Source organism: Peromyscus leucopus, chromosome 4 (genome assembly GCF_004664715.2).
Source record: "Peromyscus leucopus breed LL Stock chromosome 4, UCI_PerLeu_2.1, whole genome shotgun sequence".
NCBI classification, from domain to species: Eukaryota; Metazoa; Chordata; class Mammalia; order Rodentia; family Cricetidae; genus Peromyscus; species Peromyscus leucopus.
Window position 1 is genome coordinate 54,164,016 of NC_051066.1, and position 15,635 is coordinate 54,179,650.

General features: G+C 41.1%; 1 protein-coding gene across 1 annotated transcript in view; it reads right to left on the minus strand.

Moving 5' to 3' along the window:
- Nucleotides 1-479: 479 nt before the first annotated feature.
- Sestd1 (SEC14 and spectrin domain containing 1) overlaps nucleotides 480-15,635 on the minus strand; it is a 33,706-nt gene continuing 18,550 nt past the window's right edge. The window contains exons 4-11 of the mRNA XM_028880647.2: nucleotides 14,556-14,750; nucleotides 13,966-14,080; nucleotides 12,016-12,175; nucleotides 7,809-7,890; nucleotides 6,966-7,088; nucleotides 6,113-6,304; nucleotides 2,943-3,064; nucleotides 480-1,657 (exon numbers count right to left, since the gene is read on the minus strand). Coding sequence (XP_028736480.2) covers nucleotides 1,528-1,657; nucleotides 2,943-3,064; nucleotides 6,113-6,304; nucleotides 6,966-7,088; nucleotides 7,809-7,890; nucleotides 12,016-12,175; nucleotides 13,966-14,080; nucleotides 14,556-14,750 — 1,119 coding nt within the window. The 3' untranslated portion in view covers nucleotides 480-1,527. The remainder of the gene's footprint in view (nucleotides 1,658-2,942; nucleotides 3,065-6,112; nucleotides 6,305-6,965; nucleotides 7,089-7,808; nucleotides 7,891-12,015; nucleotides 12,176-13,965; nucleotides 14,081-14,555; nucleotides 14,751-15,635) is intronic.

Sequence of the window (15,635 nt, forward strand, 5' to 3'; positions counted from 1 at the left end):
ACAACAGACCTGTTTTAAATGAGTTCAGAACTACACTCAGATACAGCAGAAGATATCATCTTTGAGGAATGGATTTGGGAGAGATCTAGAAATGGAGAGAAAGGGGTGGGGTGACAGAGAGCAAAAACATTCAATTGGGTAACTGGAAGAATAAGGTTGATTTTCAGAAGAACAGCTTCCTGTAGAGGGAGGTATAATAGATACTGAAAGGTTCTGCAGAATGAGTGATGAGGATGGACGGGCAAGGAACATGGACTTCAAGGCTGGCAGAGAAGAAGAGGCTGGAGAAAACTGGCTTTAGCATAGGAGGGCATGTGAGCATCTCTATAGACCGCAAAAATAAACCAGCATACAATTCTTTGCATAATTCTGTACTAATCATAAATCCAGTTGTTTTTCACCTTAAAAAAATCTTCTAAAATAAAAATTAACAATGTTAAATTATATACATTTTATAACTTAATACAAACATAAAAGCATTACCATTTTATGACAAATTTTATTTCTAAAGATCTGTACAGTTTTTGTGACTAGACTTCTTCAGGATGATTTTTGACTCTAGTATCATGAGATATTAAATATTATTAACAATTTCTGCTTTAGTTCCAGAGTAATTACTGTGATATAAAAGATTACATTGAAATAGTTAAGCATACCTTCATCCTCAGCCCTCCTTCCCCAAAGACAGGCATCTTTAGGGTAGTTAACAATTTGGACAGCATTTTTTAAGAGAAAAATTAAAAATAGTCTTCTATTATTATGTTCTTAAAGGTCTAATTTTTTTCACAATAAACATGCTTATTTTTTATTATATATACATGCATACATATGAAATTCCTGCCTAAAATACATGCAGCCACCATTAAAACCAAATGATTAGCCCATCCTCACAACCCTAAGAATGCCCTTTTAGTAAGGCACTCGTGTTTAGAATTAGGATGTAACTACCAAATTAAAGAAGACTTTTATTAAGCACAGACAACTTTTAATACATTATGAATACAATAGGAAAATGTCTTTCAATTAATATGATATATCAAAGATCTGAAGGGTTTTCTTCATATAGACAATAAAAAATAATCAAATTTGAAGAATTACAAAGTAAAATTTTGAGGACACCACTATCCACTAACAGTCTAACTGTGGTCTAAATATTCTACATCACCTGGGGAGGAAGGGCAATCGTGTTTTTGTAGAGAATTCCTAAACTCCGATTAGCACCATTCAGAAGCTTATTATCAGTTGTTCATCTACAAACTGACAAGTCAGGTCAAGCATGAAAGCATGGACTCAGTGCAGTGTTTACAGTTCCTTCTTCTAAGATACCTGGAGTCTACAGCATCAAAGCGTGCTACGTGATTATGCCTCGGTAGCTGAGAGGTGTTAGCATTTAGAGACGTGTTGTGGGAAGGAAGGAGGCTTATCCTGCTGGGAAATTCATCTCAGTGAGCTGTGGCTAACACAGCAGTATGCCAACAGCAAAGACGTGTGGGCATATGACCTGCAGATCTGTAGGAGCTGCGGACATTAGCTTTCCGAGGTCACCATTTCGGGATGTCTCAGCTGCTGCCTTTTGAGACTGACCAGTTTCATTCTGTCTCTGATGTGTTCTGCAGTAGAAGCCATGTCACTTGGACTCCCAAAATATTGTTCAGTTCTAAAATCAGAACACATGGAAAATACACAGGTTAATACAAATTCACTTAACTGTAACAAGTGCATAAAAGCAAATGTTATCATAAAATGTGATACAGCCTATGAGCAGAAATTAGTTTATTTGCACCTGGCACCCAGTCTGCTGGGATTGCTGCAGATAAATCATATGACATTAAGCTACTTTTGAAAGTTCAAATCCAGATATCCCTAGAGATTTTTCTCAGTATAGACTATGAGTAATGTTCTTCCAAGGGAAAAAACTGTTAATTTTTTTTCAATATGAATTCCAAACACCCACTAGAAGTTTGTGACACAGCAGTATGTCCTTTGTGTCACATATCTAAGTTCTTTCTATACATTGGCTCCAGGATGCCCCCTGTCCCACCCTTGATCTGAAAAAGCACAATTACTCCACCCTGTTATCAAGTGTGGGAACCAAGACACAGAGAGCTGAAGTCACTGCTAGGAAATAAGAAAAGGAGCCGAGACACTGGGCTCCAGCATCGGTATTCTCCTCCATCATGTGAGCACAAAGCAAAGATACTTTGCTTCTATTTGATGGCTTGGTTTCTCTATTGTTTGAATTAACTTCCTTTGCACTACCTCTCAGTGACTCAGTGACAAGGTCTAGATCTCCAGCGATCCAAAAACTCTTGATTCTTTTCCTGGCTTGTTGATTTTGACATCAGGTCGTCCCACATTGCAAATAGAAAAGAAGGTGCAGATCAGGGCCTGATGACCTTCCATATGACAAATCTCAGATGCCTTAGGGGCCATGAGAAGAAGACAGGTCTGGAGCCGAGATAGACTCCTAACTCCAACACCTGGAAACTATAAAATGCTGGTCCTCTTACTAAATTGGAGCCTCCGTTCCTTCAGTTCTAAGTCACGAAAAATCACGCTGGCCTGGATCTATCTGGTCTAAGCAATGAAGGTAAAGAGTTGAAGCTGCTTGATTGGTGTATCTTAGGAGTTCATAGGTCTCAGTCCCTTCCTGACCCTCCCCATTCTGAATGGAGCCGAAAATCTCACAACTCCCCATTGTCACAGCTCAGGCTAGAAGTCCACGTCTCAAAATAATCTGCAATCGTCCATCTATAAGTTGTCAAGAACATTAGCAAACACCATCACTGCTGCCAACAGCTGGATTGGGACTTCTTTCAAGTTAAAATGATTTATTGTAGGAGTTGAAAATGTGGACCAAAATGAAAGTGCTTGGTCTTCTGAAGAACAGATTTTCTTCTCTCAATGATTTAACTTTTAAATGATAAGAACATGCACCATACCCATCGGGGTAAACCACCGGGACAGTGAGTCTATCCAAAAGTGACTTCCCAACGGCTTCAATTTCCTCAAACTGCTCCTCATCATTAATTGCTTCAGGCTCTTCTGGACAGTCTTGCAAAATCTGTAGCAAACAAAAGGGGTAGTACCAATCAAAACTGCAAAGGCAATCAATCCCACTTGACCTCTGTCAGTTGAAGAAGGTGTTCTGGTTCCATGCTTAGTGTCCTGCCGTGAGTATCAACTACACGAGACTGAGCTATGACTGCCATAATTATCAACTGTAGGAGACTGAGCTGTGGCTGGTGAAGAAATTCTCATCACAAATGAGCAAAAAAAAGCATATCTCTGGTAACAATATATAATCAGGAGTACAAAAAAAAATCTCTGGTGATTTCTAGGAAAGAAATAATGGAATGCTATTTGGAAAATGAATAGAACTCATGGTTAAGAAATAGTGTCTAGCTTATTAGACAACCATTTACTAAACATTTAATGAGATGTTTACTTAGCAAAGCAGAGTGTGAATGTCAGACTCTGTTCTTAAGGAGTTTATAGACTTCAAAACTCAAAGAAACTGTAAAACCACAACCAACATAGTGTGTGCAAATGTAACTGACATGCAGATCTGCTGATTTCACTGGTTATAATTCTAATATAGAAAGCTCTACCATTTCAAAGACATTTCATTCTCTTTTTTTAATTTAAAAACTCAAGATTTGGATTCAAACTAAGATATTTTTCAGTTATTATGTTGTACAATTTGCTTACAGTCATAGTCGAGCTCATGCTTACCTTCTGAAAGAAAGCAGTCAAGAGGAGAAATAGTACATGACGACAAAGAGCTTTATTTAAGTTTGCTCAATAAAATGGGCCATTATAAGCAAGATGAAGGCCAGGGATGAAAAACAAACAAACAAACAAACAAAAAAAAAACCCAAACAAAAACACCAACTTTCTATTTTAAAATCTTGTAACTATATGTATTTTTATATACCTTTTAAAGAATTCTCAATTTAAAAATACTCTCACATTTAGGCCGGGCGGTGGTGGCGCACGCCTTTAATCCCAGCACTCGGGAGGCAGAGGCAGGCGGATCTCTGTGAGTTCGAGGCCAGCCTGGGCTACCAAGTGAGTTCCAGAAAAAGGCGCAAAGCTACACAGAGAAACCCTGTCTCGAAAAACCAAAAAAAAAAAAAAAAAAAAAAAAAAAAAAATACTCTCACATTTAAAAATAGTCTCCTAAAATGTCATCTGTGGGTTAGGAAGCTGCGCGATTCTCTTTTAATAGAGGCAGGGTACTGGGCCAAGACGCGGTGGGGCTTCAGGCCCTGCACGGGCACACGCACCCTGTACAAGCCCATTAAGCACAACAGTTAAGGTCTACACTTTTCTGGATGAGTAACACAGTTTATAATAATGGAAAATGCTCACTGAAATCATCAGCAGATAAACAAGTCAAGCCATCTTCTGTAGCTGAAATTTTTTCTGGTCCTGTCCAGCCCCATAGACCCCACAGCCACTTATAAAATAATCATTTAAAAACTTATATTAATTAAAATTGTTTGACCATTATCTCAGGCCTACCACTGACTAGCTCTTACACTTAAACTCAGCCCATTTCTGTTAATCTATATATTGTCACATGTTCCATGGCTTTACCTGTGTGCCATGACATGTTGCTCCCTAGATGGCAGGCTGGCATTTCCTGACTCAACCTTTTTTTTCCCCCCCAGAATTTTCCTTGTCTGTTTGTCCTGCCTATACTTCCTGCCTGGCTACTGGCCAATCAGCTTTTTATTTATCAACCTATCAGAGCGACACATTCACAGCATACAGAGCGACATCCCACAGCAATCTTCTATACTTTTTCCATCCTCATTAGGCCTTTGTCTGTCTATTGTCTGACTAGGGCTTCTCTTACTCAGCCTACCCTTGAACTCGGGATCTTCCTGCTTCAGTTTCTGGAGTACTGTGACTATAGGTATGGACTAACACATAGGTATGGACCAACATACTCAATGTCATTGGGCCCATTTTAACAAAACACCAGTCTGCGCCGTTCAGCAAGCAGGTGAGAGAGTCAGCTACATCATTTTCAATAGTGTGCTTCAAAAACAAAATCCCTCAGTTCCTGAGGTACCCTGTCACATCTGTTTGCTCCGAATTCCTGAGGCTCCCTGTCACATTTGTTGATCCTGAGATGAGGCTATAACTTAGGCTTTCCACATATTACTGCATATTTTAAATCTGCATATAAACTCCCACTGTAAGAGATCAACACAGAATTAACTACCTAATAAAACTTCCTTCTTGAATGGGCATGTACTCAGTATCACCACTGTGAAGAGAAATGGGTTCTGACAAAAATTTGCCCAAATAACACGACTATTTTTATTATTGGCTTCTCTAACTAATGACATAAAACTATGGAGAAATAAATTCTAGAATGAATCTTTAAAAATAATCATGGAACAAAGGTTTTGTTTTTAGTTTCATTAGTTTACTTGGCCAGCCTTTACCCTGAATTATGAAATCACCAAGTAACTTTTAAAAACTTTCTGACAATTACTACAGACATAGTTCCAAAATAGTTTCCTTTCTTGGCCCAATGAAAGAGCCTGACAAGGTGATGGCGGAGTGCAGAGAGAGACCTGGACCTTGACTGGCCTGGGAGGGGCAAGGAGAGAGGAAGCCAGGACTCCTGTAGCTCTGTAATCCCCTGGCCAAGCACTCTAGCCTCAGGAGACTTAGTGTAGACACTTTGAGATAATACATATTCAATGAACCTTAGCAACAAAATGAATATGAACAGTAACACATAGATTAATGATATAATTACATTATTCCAACTAACATTTTAAACATTTGCATACCATTAAGGAAACATTTTGTTGTTGCTGTTATTTAGACTTTAAAAGAGAATACAATGGGGCTGGAGAGGTCTCAATGGTTAAGAACACTGGCTACTTTTCCAAAGGACTTGGGCTCAATTTCTAGCACCACATGATGATGCAAAACCGTCCACAGCTGCAGTCCCAGGGGATTTGACACCCTCTTATGGCCTCTGCAGGCACTGCATGTGGTGTACAGACTTAAATTCAGGCAAACACACACACACACACATAAAAAAAAAAATCTCAAAAATAATTCTGTTTAAGATTCTGCCTACCTTTTCAGCATTTGAGTGAAAGGCAATAGCCATTTCCAACCTATGCACTCTCTCTTCAGATGCTACTGTGAACTGCTTCCACACTCTGTTCAGTCGAGGAAGTGTGTCCCCTGAGGACCGGGAAGTACAGCGCAAAGACTGGCACAGAACGACCGTGGCCTGCAGCAACTGTCTGCCATAGTCGTAAGTACTCTAGGGAGGAAACCCACCGAGTTAGAACACAAGCAATTGGTAAGGAAGGAGGTGGGGAGACTGTGTGGCACCACCGTACATCTGCACCACATGGATCCAGTGGCCTGTCAGCAATCTGCAAACACAATTAACAAATCAGGGCTCTTTCTTTAAACTTCTGTCCTTATTCTGTGCTCGCCATTTCAGCCGGCTAAATTCCACTAGCCAAAAACAATGTCAGCTCTGATTACCAAAGAGAAGGGGTGAAGTGAGCTTTCCCACACTACATATAGGAAAGTAAGTATGACAGTGTGAATTCCGCATCAGGGAAAATACACAAACATACTCTCAATCCCAGAACAACTCTGTATTGCTATGCTAATTCTAGTGATACACTAGGAATGTTACTTCTAATCTGCTGTCACTAACAAGACCTCACAGTAATTCTGTCAACTGCCTGATAGTCTAAATGGCACAGCATATAATACAGAGCAGAGGGAGCCCAGAGACCCTACACTTGGGAGGCAAACCCTCTTGAGTCCAGTCTCGGTACACCAGCTAGCATATTCTCAGCTCTGTGTAACAGAACTGACCTTCTTAGACTTGGAAGGTTAAGTTACACCATCATCTGCAGAAAGCCATTCACACACTGTCCTTGAAGAAAAGAAGACAAGGTCTGTACCTGTGCAACATCAACAAATTTTCGATGTTTTTCCAGTAACACCTTCGTTTCCTGAGCATCATCGCCCAATCTGATGTGGGTCTTCAGCAGGGCATCCAGAAGTTCACTTAACCACTCTACTGCCTAAGGAACACACAGAATAAAACTGGACTCATAATTCTTTCCTTGTGGTGAAATACCAGCTCTGTGCAAAAATGACCTCTGTGTGATTAGTTAGCTCTTTAATCATAACCTCAGTTTTAGCATTCATCTGATGCCATGTTCTACGAACTAATGATCTCTCCGGCTTCTCAAACTGCTGTCTCAAATGTCAAGGCAGGACCTACTGAGGAGATGTGCTCAATGTACAGCTAGTATCACATGATATAGGGCCATGGGTCCCTGTAATACAGTTCTGCTGGCATCTCATTACAGATGCGCATTATGACTTAAAATCATAACTTCTCTCTGTCCTTCAAGATTTTCTGATACTAAATACATGATTACATCAAGTTGCTTATGCAGCACTGAGAATTCCCTTGTGGAATAGAAAGCAATGTTCTTCACCAGCCTTCATTCCAGGACAGAACTAACATCACCGTCAATAATAATAATTAATAAATATTCCCAGTCTCAAGCTCAACAGAGGATTTCACTGACAGGGTGAGTGTAATGAGATCAGTAAACTGACTGAAATACCAAGCTTTATTCTCTACAGGAGACATAAGGTCTAGATGTAATAAACAGGCTTTCTTAGCACCACAGGAGTCCACTTTGTTCATAGTTAAGAGAACTTAACCTCCTAAATTAGCCCACAACGAACTTAATCTAAGCTAACTTCCTATGGGGCTGACCAGGCCTTACCTGAGAAGCATCCTCTTCACATTTAAACAACTGCACCATCTGAAGCATCTTCAGCCTCCGCACATCTACCATGTCCTCACATCTAATAAACCAAACACAAACTCGGCTTAGTATTCTGGCCTCAGTGAGCTACAGCATCATCATCTGACACGCATGTTTAACAGTACACTAAGAAACTTAGTCCTATGCTATGGTACTGCAACTATTTTGTACTGACTTGTCAGAAGTTTATGAATATCTAATCTATTATCTATGTTACATCAAGACCTCAAAATACCTGGAATGATACTGAATGACAAACCCTCTTGAGGATAGCATGGATTCTGCAAAATATTGAAGCAAAGAATAAACTCAATGGTCCACCAAAAACCAAAGAAACCTCCATCACCAACTTTATTAAACAAGCTTCAAAGATAAAAGTATAAAAGTTCAGAGGATGATGCTCCGTGGAAATGTAATACATTTTGTCAAATTATATTATCTAGGATAATACTAAGTTTTGAATAAAATTGTTTACCTATACTCTTTAAGAAAAAATAACCCACATATCTTTTGAATTAAGACAAATCCAATGCAGAACATGGCTTAATCTCACTGTGGTCTGCATAGATAATATACAAACAGTGTCTTGGTATAACTAAGATATGATCCATTTCCTTTGTCCCCATGCAGTTCCATGTATGAGAGGCAGGAATGGGACTCTCGTAAAGTCTCACGCCACGCATCAGAAACAGGTGACCCACTAGGTCCCAGGGTCTAGAGTCAGTGTTCCTGAGGAAAGTCTAATGATAACACAGAAGCAGCTTCTAGCAGGCTACTTTAAAACACAGATTTCTCAGTCACAGCCTAATGTTACAATGTAGCTTATTTAAGGTAAGTCTACAAGTGACAGAAGAGAAATAATGATAATTATTTCTCAGATCTAAAGCAAAATATGTAAAACACCTTAATGATGAAGATGATTGCCACATTAAGCTCAATACATACTGTGTGTCATTAGGAAGACAAGACAGTTTGGCTTAGTTTAAATTATACCATCTAAACACACAGGAGTCAGATTAGAAAATGTTTATGGGAAATGAACTTTAGTTGGTAAAATGGCAAAAAACGGTTACATAGCCATGTGAAACACTTTGCGGGGGTGCAGAGGAACAAGTGACTCACTGCCTAGCATAAGCATCCACCAGACAGAGAACAAGGAAAAAAGAGAGAAGTCATGGATGAATGAAAAACACAAGCTATTTAAGAAACTAAAAGCAACTGCAATCCTGTGGGAAGCCACAGGATGCCAAGAATGCAGAGCGGAAGGTGTTCTCCTACACTGTCCTAAGGACACAATTCCATCTCAAAAGACAGGTCCGGTGCAATTCCACCCTGCACATCTGTCCTGAGGAGAGCAGTCCACAGTCAGCCACCTCTGGCCAGCTTCTCTCACCGAAATTCAAGCCTCCACACCCCTTGGAAGACATGATGATATGAGACCTTCGAGGCCCCAAAACTATCCTTTTGGTTGTGAATCAAAGGCTGACAAAGATTATTACTTTAAGATGGATAATGGTGGAAATGACCACCAGTTATCATGATGAGTCGGTTTAGACACGGAGGCTAAAGATGAATTTCATGTGGCTGAAACAGAAGTAATGAATCACAAGGCAGACCGAGCACAGTAACAGTGGCAACTATGACAAGATTTACACACCCATCAGTGGGTACTTCTAAGGACACCACCTGTGGTCTTCCGGTTCCTGCGTGGTTCAGGGCCTGTGCACATTAGTGGACAGCGCCTAGTAGCACAGAGCAAGATATCCAGTCAAAGGATGGAGATGAGCAGGATGGCTGGGAAGGGATCTGCCCCTGGAAGTGGTAACAAGGTTCCACAGAAAAAGGTAAACCTCGATGAGGAGAAGGAAACTGAAGAGGCAGCTGCAGGGAAGGGATCTGTAGGAGCTCCTCCGGCCAAAACTGCAAAAGAGTCAAACCAGAATGGAAAAGACGAAACCATCGACACCAAGATCAAAAGGCCAGGAATCCAAAGAAAGTCAACCAACCAACAACCAACCAACCAACCAACCAAACACACAAACACAAAGAAGAGGGAAAACAAAACAAAACAAAAACACCCAAAAGACCCAGTTCTGTAGAAGTCATTAAGGCAAGAATATAAGCAAGAACAGAAAAGAAGGGTTCTCTTCCCAAAGTGGAGCCAAGTTCATCAAATATGTGAAGAATTGCTTCCGGATGAGTAATCAGGAAGCTCCTTGAGTCTCTGGCAAGAGAGGAAGTCTCTTTAAGAAAACAGTTGAAACACTTTGAAATATTCTGTCTTACTTTATTGCCGTAGCAGCTGATATCTGGCTGTCTTTTTTATAATTTGAAGTGAGGACTGCCCCCACCTCCACTGTGTTTGGTAAATGTTGACCAGATTTCATTGCCAAAAATGTTCTGTTTTGATGCCTGCTTCATTTTCAAGGATGAAAATGCACTTGGCTTTAAACAGGCATGGAATGTTAGGACAGGGCACAGTAATAGTGGTGGGGAGGCAAAAATAAGGTGTGAAAACCCCTCAGTATTCTAATAATAGAAACAGGAGTCAAAGGCTTCATCCAATCCTTGTACTTGTATAGATTACTCTGGTCTGCAACAGCCTGATGAGCAGCAAGACTCAAGGTAGAAAAAAGAAAATCTCGGGCATCTGAGATAAGTTTAAATTTAGAGATAAATTCTAAATTTGGTAGCTCACAGCAACTTGAACTAAGAAAGAGAGAGAGCAAAGTTTAGGAGAAGATGAATCTGATCCAGGCACAGTAAGTTGGAGGAGAATGTGGCACATCTAGCTAGAGATCCTCCAGAGGCAACCCAAGTCAGGGAGGTCTTGGTAACTAGCAAAACATGAGCATGCAGGGCAGACTCAGGGAGAACACTCAGAGAGGAGAATGATAGCACACGGCCTGGAAGCCACAACTTTAGCGATAGAGAAAACAGGAGGGACAGAGCCAAGAGGGTGTTTTGAAGGAAGACACAGTTGTCACAGACTTTCAAAGAGAGAGTACCAACTATGTCCAATGCTATTTAAAATCAAGTTGGTCAGATCTGAAACAGCCAAATTTTCCAAGATTGGGTTTATTACATACAGTGATTAGAAGTTACTGACACCGGAACAAGCAAACAGAGAGGCAGGGAGGGCAGAAAGGAGAATATGGAGGGATAGAAAATAAACTAGAGGAAGTAAGGAGCACAGGTTAGACCTGCAAATGACTGAGCTGGGAGGACAAGTGGTGACATCAGATGACAGTGGGTGGAGAGCAAGCCGCTCTCCTTCTGTGACAATTCTACGTGTACAATCACCTATTACACTTCATATTGGAGAGAGCTAAGCATCCACAGGAGGAACTAGAACCAGGGTGGAGAACAAATATTGCTAGAGTAAGAAGCCAGGGCCCAGATGAGGACTCACCCTAGAAGCTGACAGAGCTATCACACCCCGCCTTAAGGACACTGCAGGTCCAGGACAGGATGCAACAGGGATTCCTGCCTTGTGACTCTTCATGGTGTAGAGTGGAAATGTCTGGGAAATTCTCCTCATGACTTAAGTTTCCAAGTGCGTAAAATTCCATACAACCAGTGCCAGAGTACACATCTGTGCCCATTCTTGCCTCTGTAATTTTAATCTTGTACTTTCTAACACTTTCAGGTCATCATTATAGACTGAGTCTCTAAAAAGCCTTAAGTTCCTGTTAGTCTATCAAGTGCAAAAAAAAAAAAAAAAAAAAAAAAAAAAAATCAATGCCAGCCCATTGTCTAATCCTACAACCAACACAACAATGGATATGTTGGATATGTGACATAAGAGATGAGACGAAGAGACAACAGGGTAAGGTTTAACAGAATTCTAGCGGAAAACAGAAAAGCACACTTTTCAAAACAGTCTTCTTTTAGTGTGAATATCTGAGTATTACTAAAATCTCTGTAACCAGGCAAAAGGGAGAAAGGTGTCTCTTCATCAAATGAATTGGCATTAGTTGTCAGAACAATTATATATAATAATTATTATATTCACCCCAAACCTACAATACCTGTAGCATATAACAAGTAAGGGATTTGATTTTGTATGCAAAACTTAGAGTATTTAACTTCTACATAGAGTATTTAACTTCTATCTTAGTAGCACACTATCTTGGTGAATTTAACATTAACATTCAAACTTTGCCTTTGTTTTCTAAGCTGCATGTCTTCCATCACTCCTTGTATGTGGTCCACGTTTTCTTTATTTTCAATAGTTACATCCTTTCCGTAGGCCCAGGAAGCCTGATTGGAGATCTGATCCAGGAGACCTTGACCTTTTTCTCGTAAGCCTTGTAATCCCACATCTAAAACAAATGACACCAGATTGAATCTCGTAACAAAGTATGTCCTCTTCAGCAGCTGGACACGGGTGTCAATGTAGATGCTTTAGATACTGACATGCCAGGACGCAGACCTCTCACTGCCTCAAGCAACAGAACCTTTAAATGGGGCTCAAAGTGGAACGCTTCCTTCTGTTGACAACTTTTCCATAAAGGGAAGCTTTGAAACACAAATCTGCACAGATGATGACTCTTAAAAAGTGAAAGTATAGGGAATTTCTATTTCAACAAATATGATTTTCTATTTTTCCCTTTTTCCTTTTGTGTTCTAATTTTTAGGGAAATGATGCACATTTTTTAAAAAGATGCATACGATTTACAAGATTTCAAAAATGCTCACAATGTATAATCAAAGTAAAAGGAAGAAAGAACACTGTGAGGAGGGCCACTGTGAGGAGGGTCAGTGAGGAGGGTCACTGTGAGGAGGGTCACTGTGAGGAGGGTCACTGTGAGGAGGGTCACTGTGAGGAGGGTCACTGTGAGGAGGGGGGGGGGGGGGGGGGGACTGTGAGGAGGGTGAGGAGGGTCATTGTGAGGAGGGTCACTGTGAGGGGGGCCACTGTGAGGAGGGTCATTGTGAGGAGGGTCACTGTGAGGGGGGCCACTGTGAGGAGGGTCACTGTGAGGAGGGTCACTGTGAGGAGGGCCACTGTGAGGAGGGTCACTGTGAGGAGGGTCACTGTGAGGAGGGTCACTGTGAGGAGGGTCACTGTGAGGAGGGCACTGTGAGGGGGGGGGGGGGGGGGGGGGGGGGGGGGGGGGGGGGGCACTGTGAGGAGGGCCACTGTGAGGAGGGTCACTGTGAGGAGGGTCACTGTGAGGAGGGCCACTGTGAGGAGGGTCACTGTGAGGAGGGTCATTGCATCTCATATGGAAAGCTCCATCCAAGATGTCTGGACTCCAAATTAGACATCTGCACAGGACTTTTCTTTTGAAGAAAAGTATGGCCCAAGAAAATTTGTGATACTTTAAATCACACTTGGCATATGAAATATTAAATAGGTATTATGCATACTATCCATTAACTTAACAAAGGCTGTAAGCAAGTAAAATGTCAATACAAAAATGCTTTGTAAACTAATTCCCCGAAGTTGTTTTCATAATGAATGACTCTGGTTCATTCATATGTCATCACTTTCTACTAACTCGCCTTCATGGTCTGTATCTTCCCCATTCACCTCTTCTGTAAGGTGTCCCCTTCTCAGTCTGACTTCCAACTAAGGAAGTGCATGGTGTTTGATACTGCAAACCCATATGAAGGGTCTTAATATCAAGTGACAGAGTGGGGTTAATGAAACTGGACCACACTCCCCTTGAAGATAACTCTCAGTGTGGACATACAATGCACAGAATCAAACCAACTATTCTTGCTCGTGGTTAGAATATAGCAACAACAAAAATCATTGCATAAAACACAGTCTAGGGCATGCAAGGTTTATCATGGAACATGTCACAATTAATTACAGTTTCTGCGTGCATGACAAGTATCTGTCCCTGGAATATGCAAGACATAGCTCTTTGGATTGAGTAACAGGAAGGCGAAAGGCCCGAGGAAGGCAGGGCTGACCAATCACAATGGAAAATAAATGTTTCAGCATAAATTATAGCCCTTCAATGGAATAAAACCTTTCAATATTATGTTTTCTGTGTTCCCTACAAATGATAATTAGTTCAGTATATAAATTAACTGTCTAACCATGGTAATATTTTTTACAAAGAACCTGTAGGTTTCAGCATTTTTAAAATCTGCTTACCAACACTTTTCAGCTTCTCTTCAAGCAGTTTTAAAGTTTGCTGAATCGATGCTCCATCAGCTGGTGCTACGTCTACGCACAACATACCTAATAAGCCATCCAACTGCTGAGATAACTAAAGCAGAGGGACAAAGAGACAACCCTGATGTAACCGGCATCTCAAGTCTTCAATGATTAATGAGGTTTATCTAATGAGGTCATCACAAATGCACTTGAAGAGACTATGCAGTTAAAAGATAAGATGAGCAATCAGAATACATGTTATCTATAAGATGGGACATACAGATGCACCAAGAAGGTTAGCAGAATGCAAGAAGTTAGTGATGGCTCCGTTTCTGTCTATGTTATAAAACACATTATCAAGAAACCATCCAGGTAAAGTAATAGTCTGGACCACTCTAGTTAGACAGTAGGTTTAATTGCATGCATCATAACAAAATAATTTTTAACTCAAGAATTTTATCTCATTACCTCCACCAGTAAATTACTGTCCCCGAAAAATAATCATGGGGCATGCAAACCTACAAAAGTTTTGTACAGATTGTTTGCATCATTTGGAGACATGGAAAGCAATCAGAAGAGGAACTCACATCTTGGGCCACACCATGAAATTCCAAAGCTGCCTGTAGGAGATTTTGCCTGAACTCTAGCTGACTGGCCTGTCGGTAGCAAACATCGCTAAGCTGTTGCTGCAGAGACTTCAACTCCACGAGATCTTCCTCGTCGCCAGCGTTCAAGAGTGCTGCGATCTGCTGGTTAAGCTCCACATATACTGCAAACCACTCCTGTAACAGGGACATGACAAACTGAAGGTCAGATTAGCTCCTGGAGCACTGTTTATGATTTCTCAAGAAGAGAAACAGAAAGGTTTGTAAGGCCGATTTATTTAAATAGAGGGTAAGTTCCCTATCATCAACTCCTCCCACTGTGCTCCCTGGAAGTCTCTCCTGTTAGTCCCTGCTCCAGTGGAAGCCTGTTTACACTCAGGGAACACAGGGCCTCGGAGTTTTCCCAAACCAACTGCAGTCTTTCCTTCTCCCTCAACGTCCCACAAGCCTGGAGTGAGTTCAAAGATAGACTGACTCCTCATTATTATCTCCACACTGTTTCTCATCTGTTCCCCCAAACCTCACCACCTTCTCAGTGCATGCTGGTGAATTTTTCCCTGCCAGCCCCCACCCCCCAGTCCATAAACAGGGGGTGCAGCAAAGGCCTTGGCTTTCTCTCAGTGATGTTTTCACCATGTACCAACACCGTATACCATGGTACCATATACCAACACCAACTCTTGAACTTGTGTCCTTGACTCCCTGATTTCTTTTCTCAACTGTATTATTCTCACTTCATCTCACTGACCTATTTTAGACACCACAAAAACTGATTGCCTACTACTACACAGCTCCCTAAACCTCAATTTTGTGAATTCCATTCTCTGACCTCCAAGTACTGACCCCTTAGCAGGCTCACACTTACAGTCCCATGGGGTCCACCGATCCATGACTAACAGGTTTACTGCCCACAACCTGGCAGCCTCTTGTTCTTTCTTCTCTCCTAGGTCAAACACTATGACTACCTGACGTGCATTTCACAACCCGGAAGCAGGTTTCTCTGCCCACTGTGACTAGACCAAGCTCACATTGCTATGGTACTATAGCCATGGGCTATATATA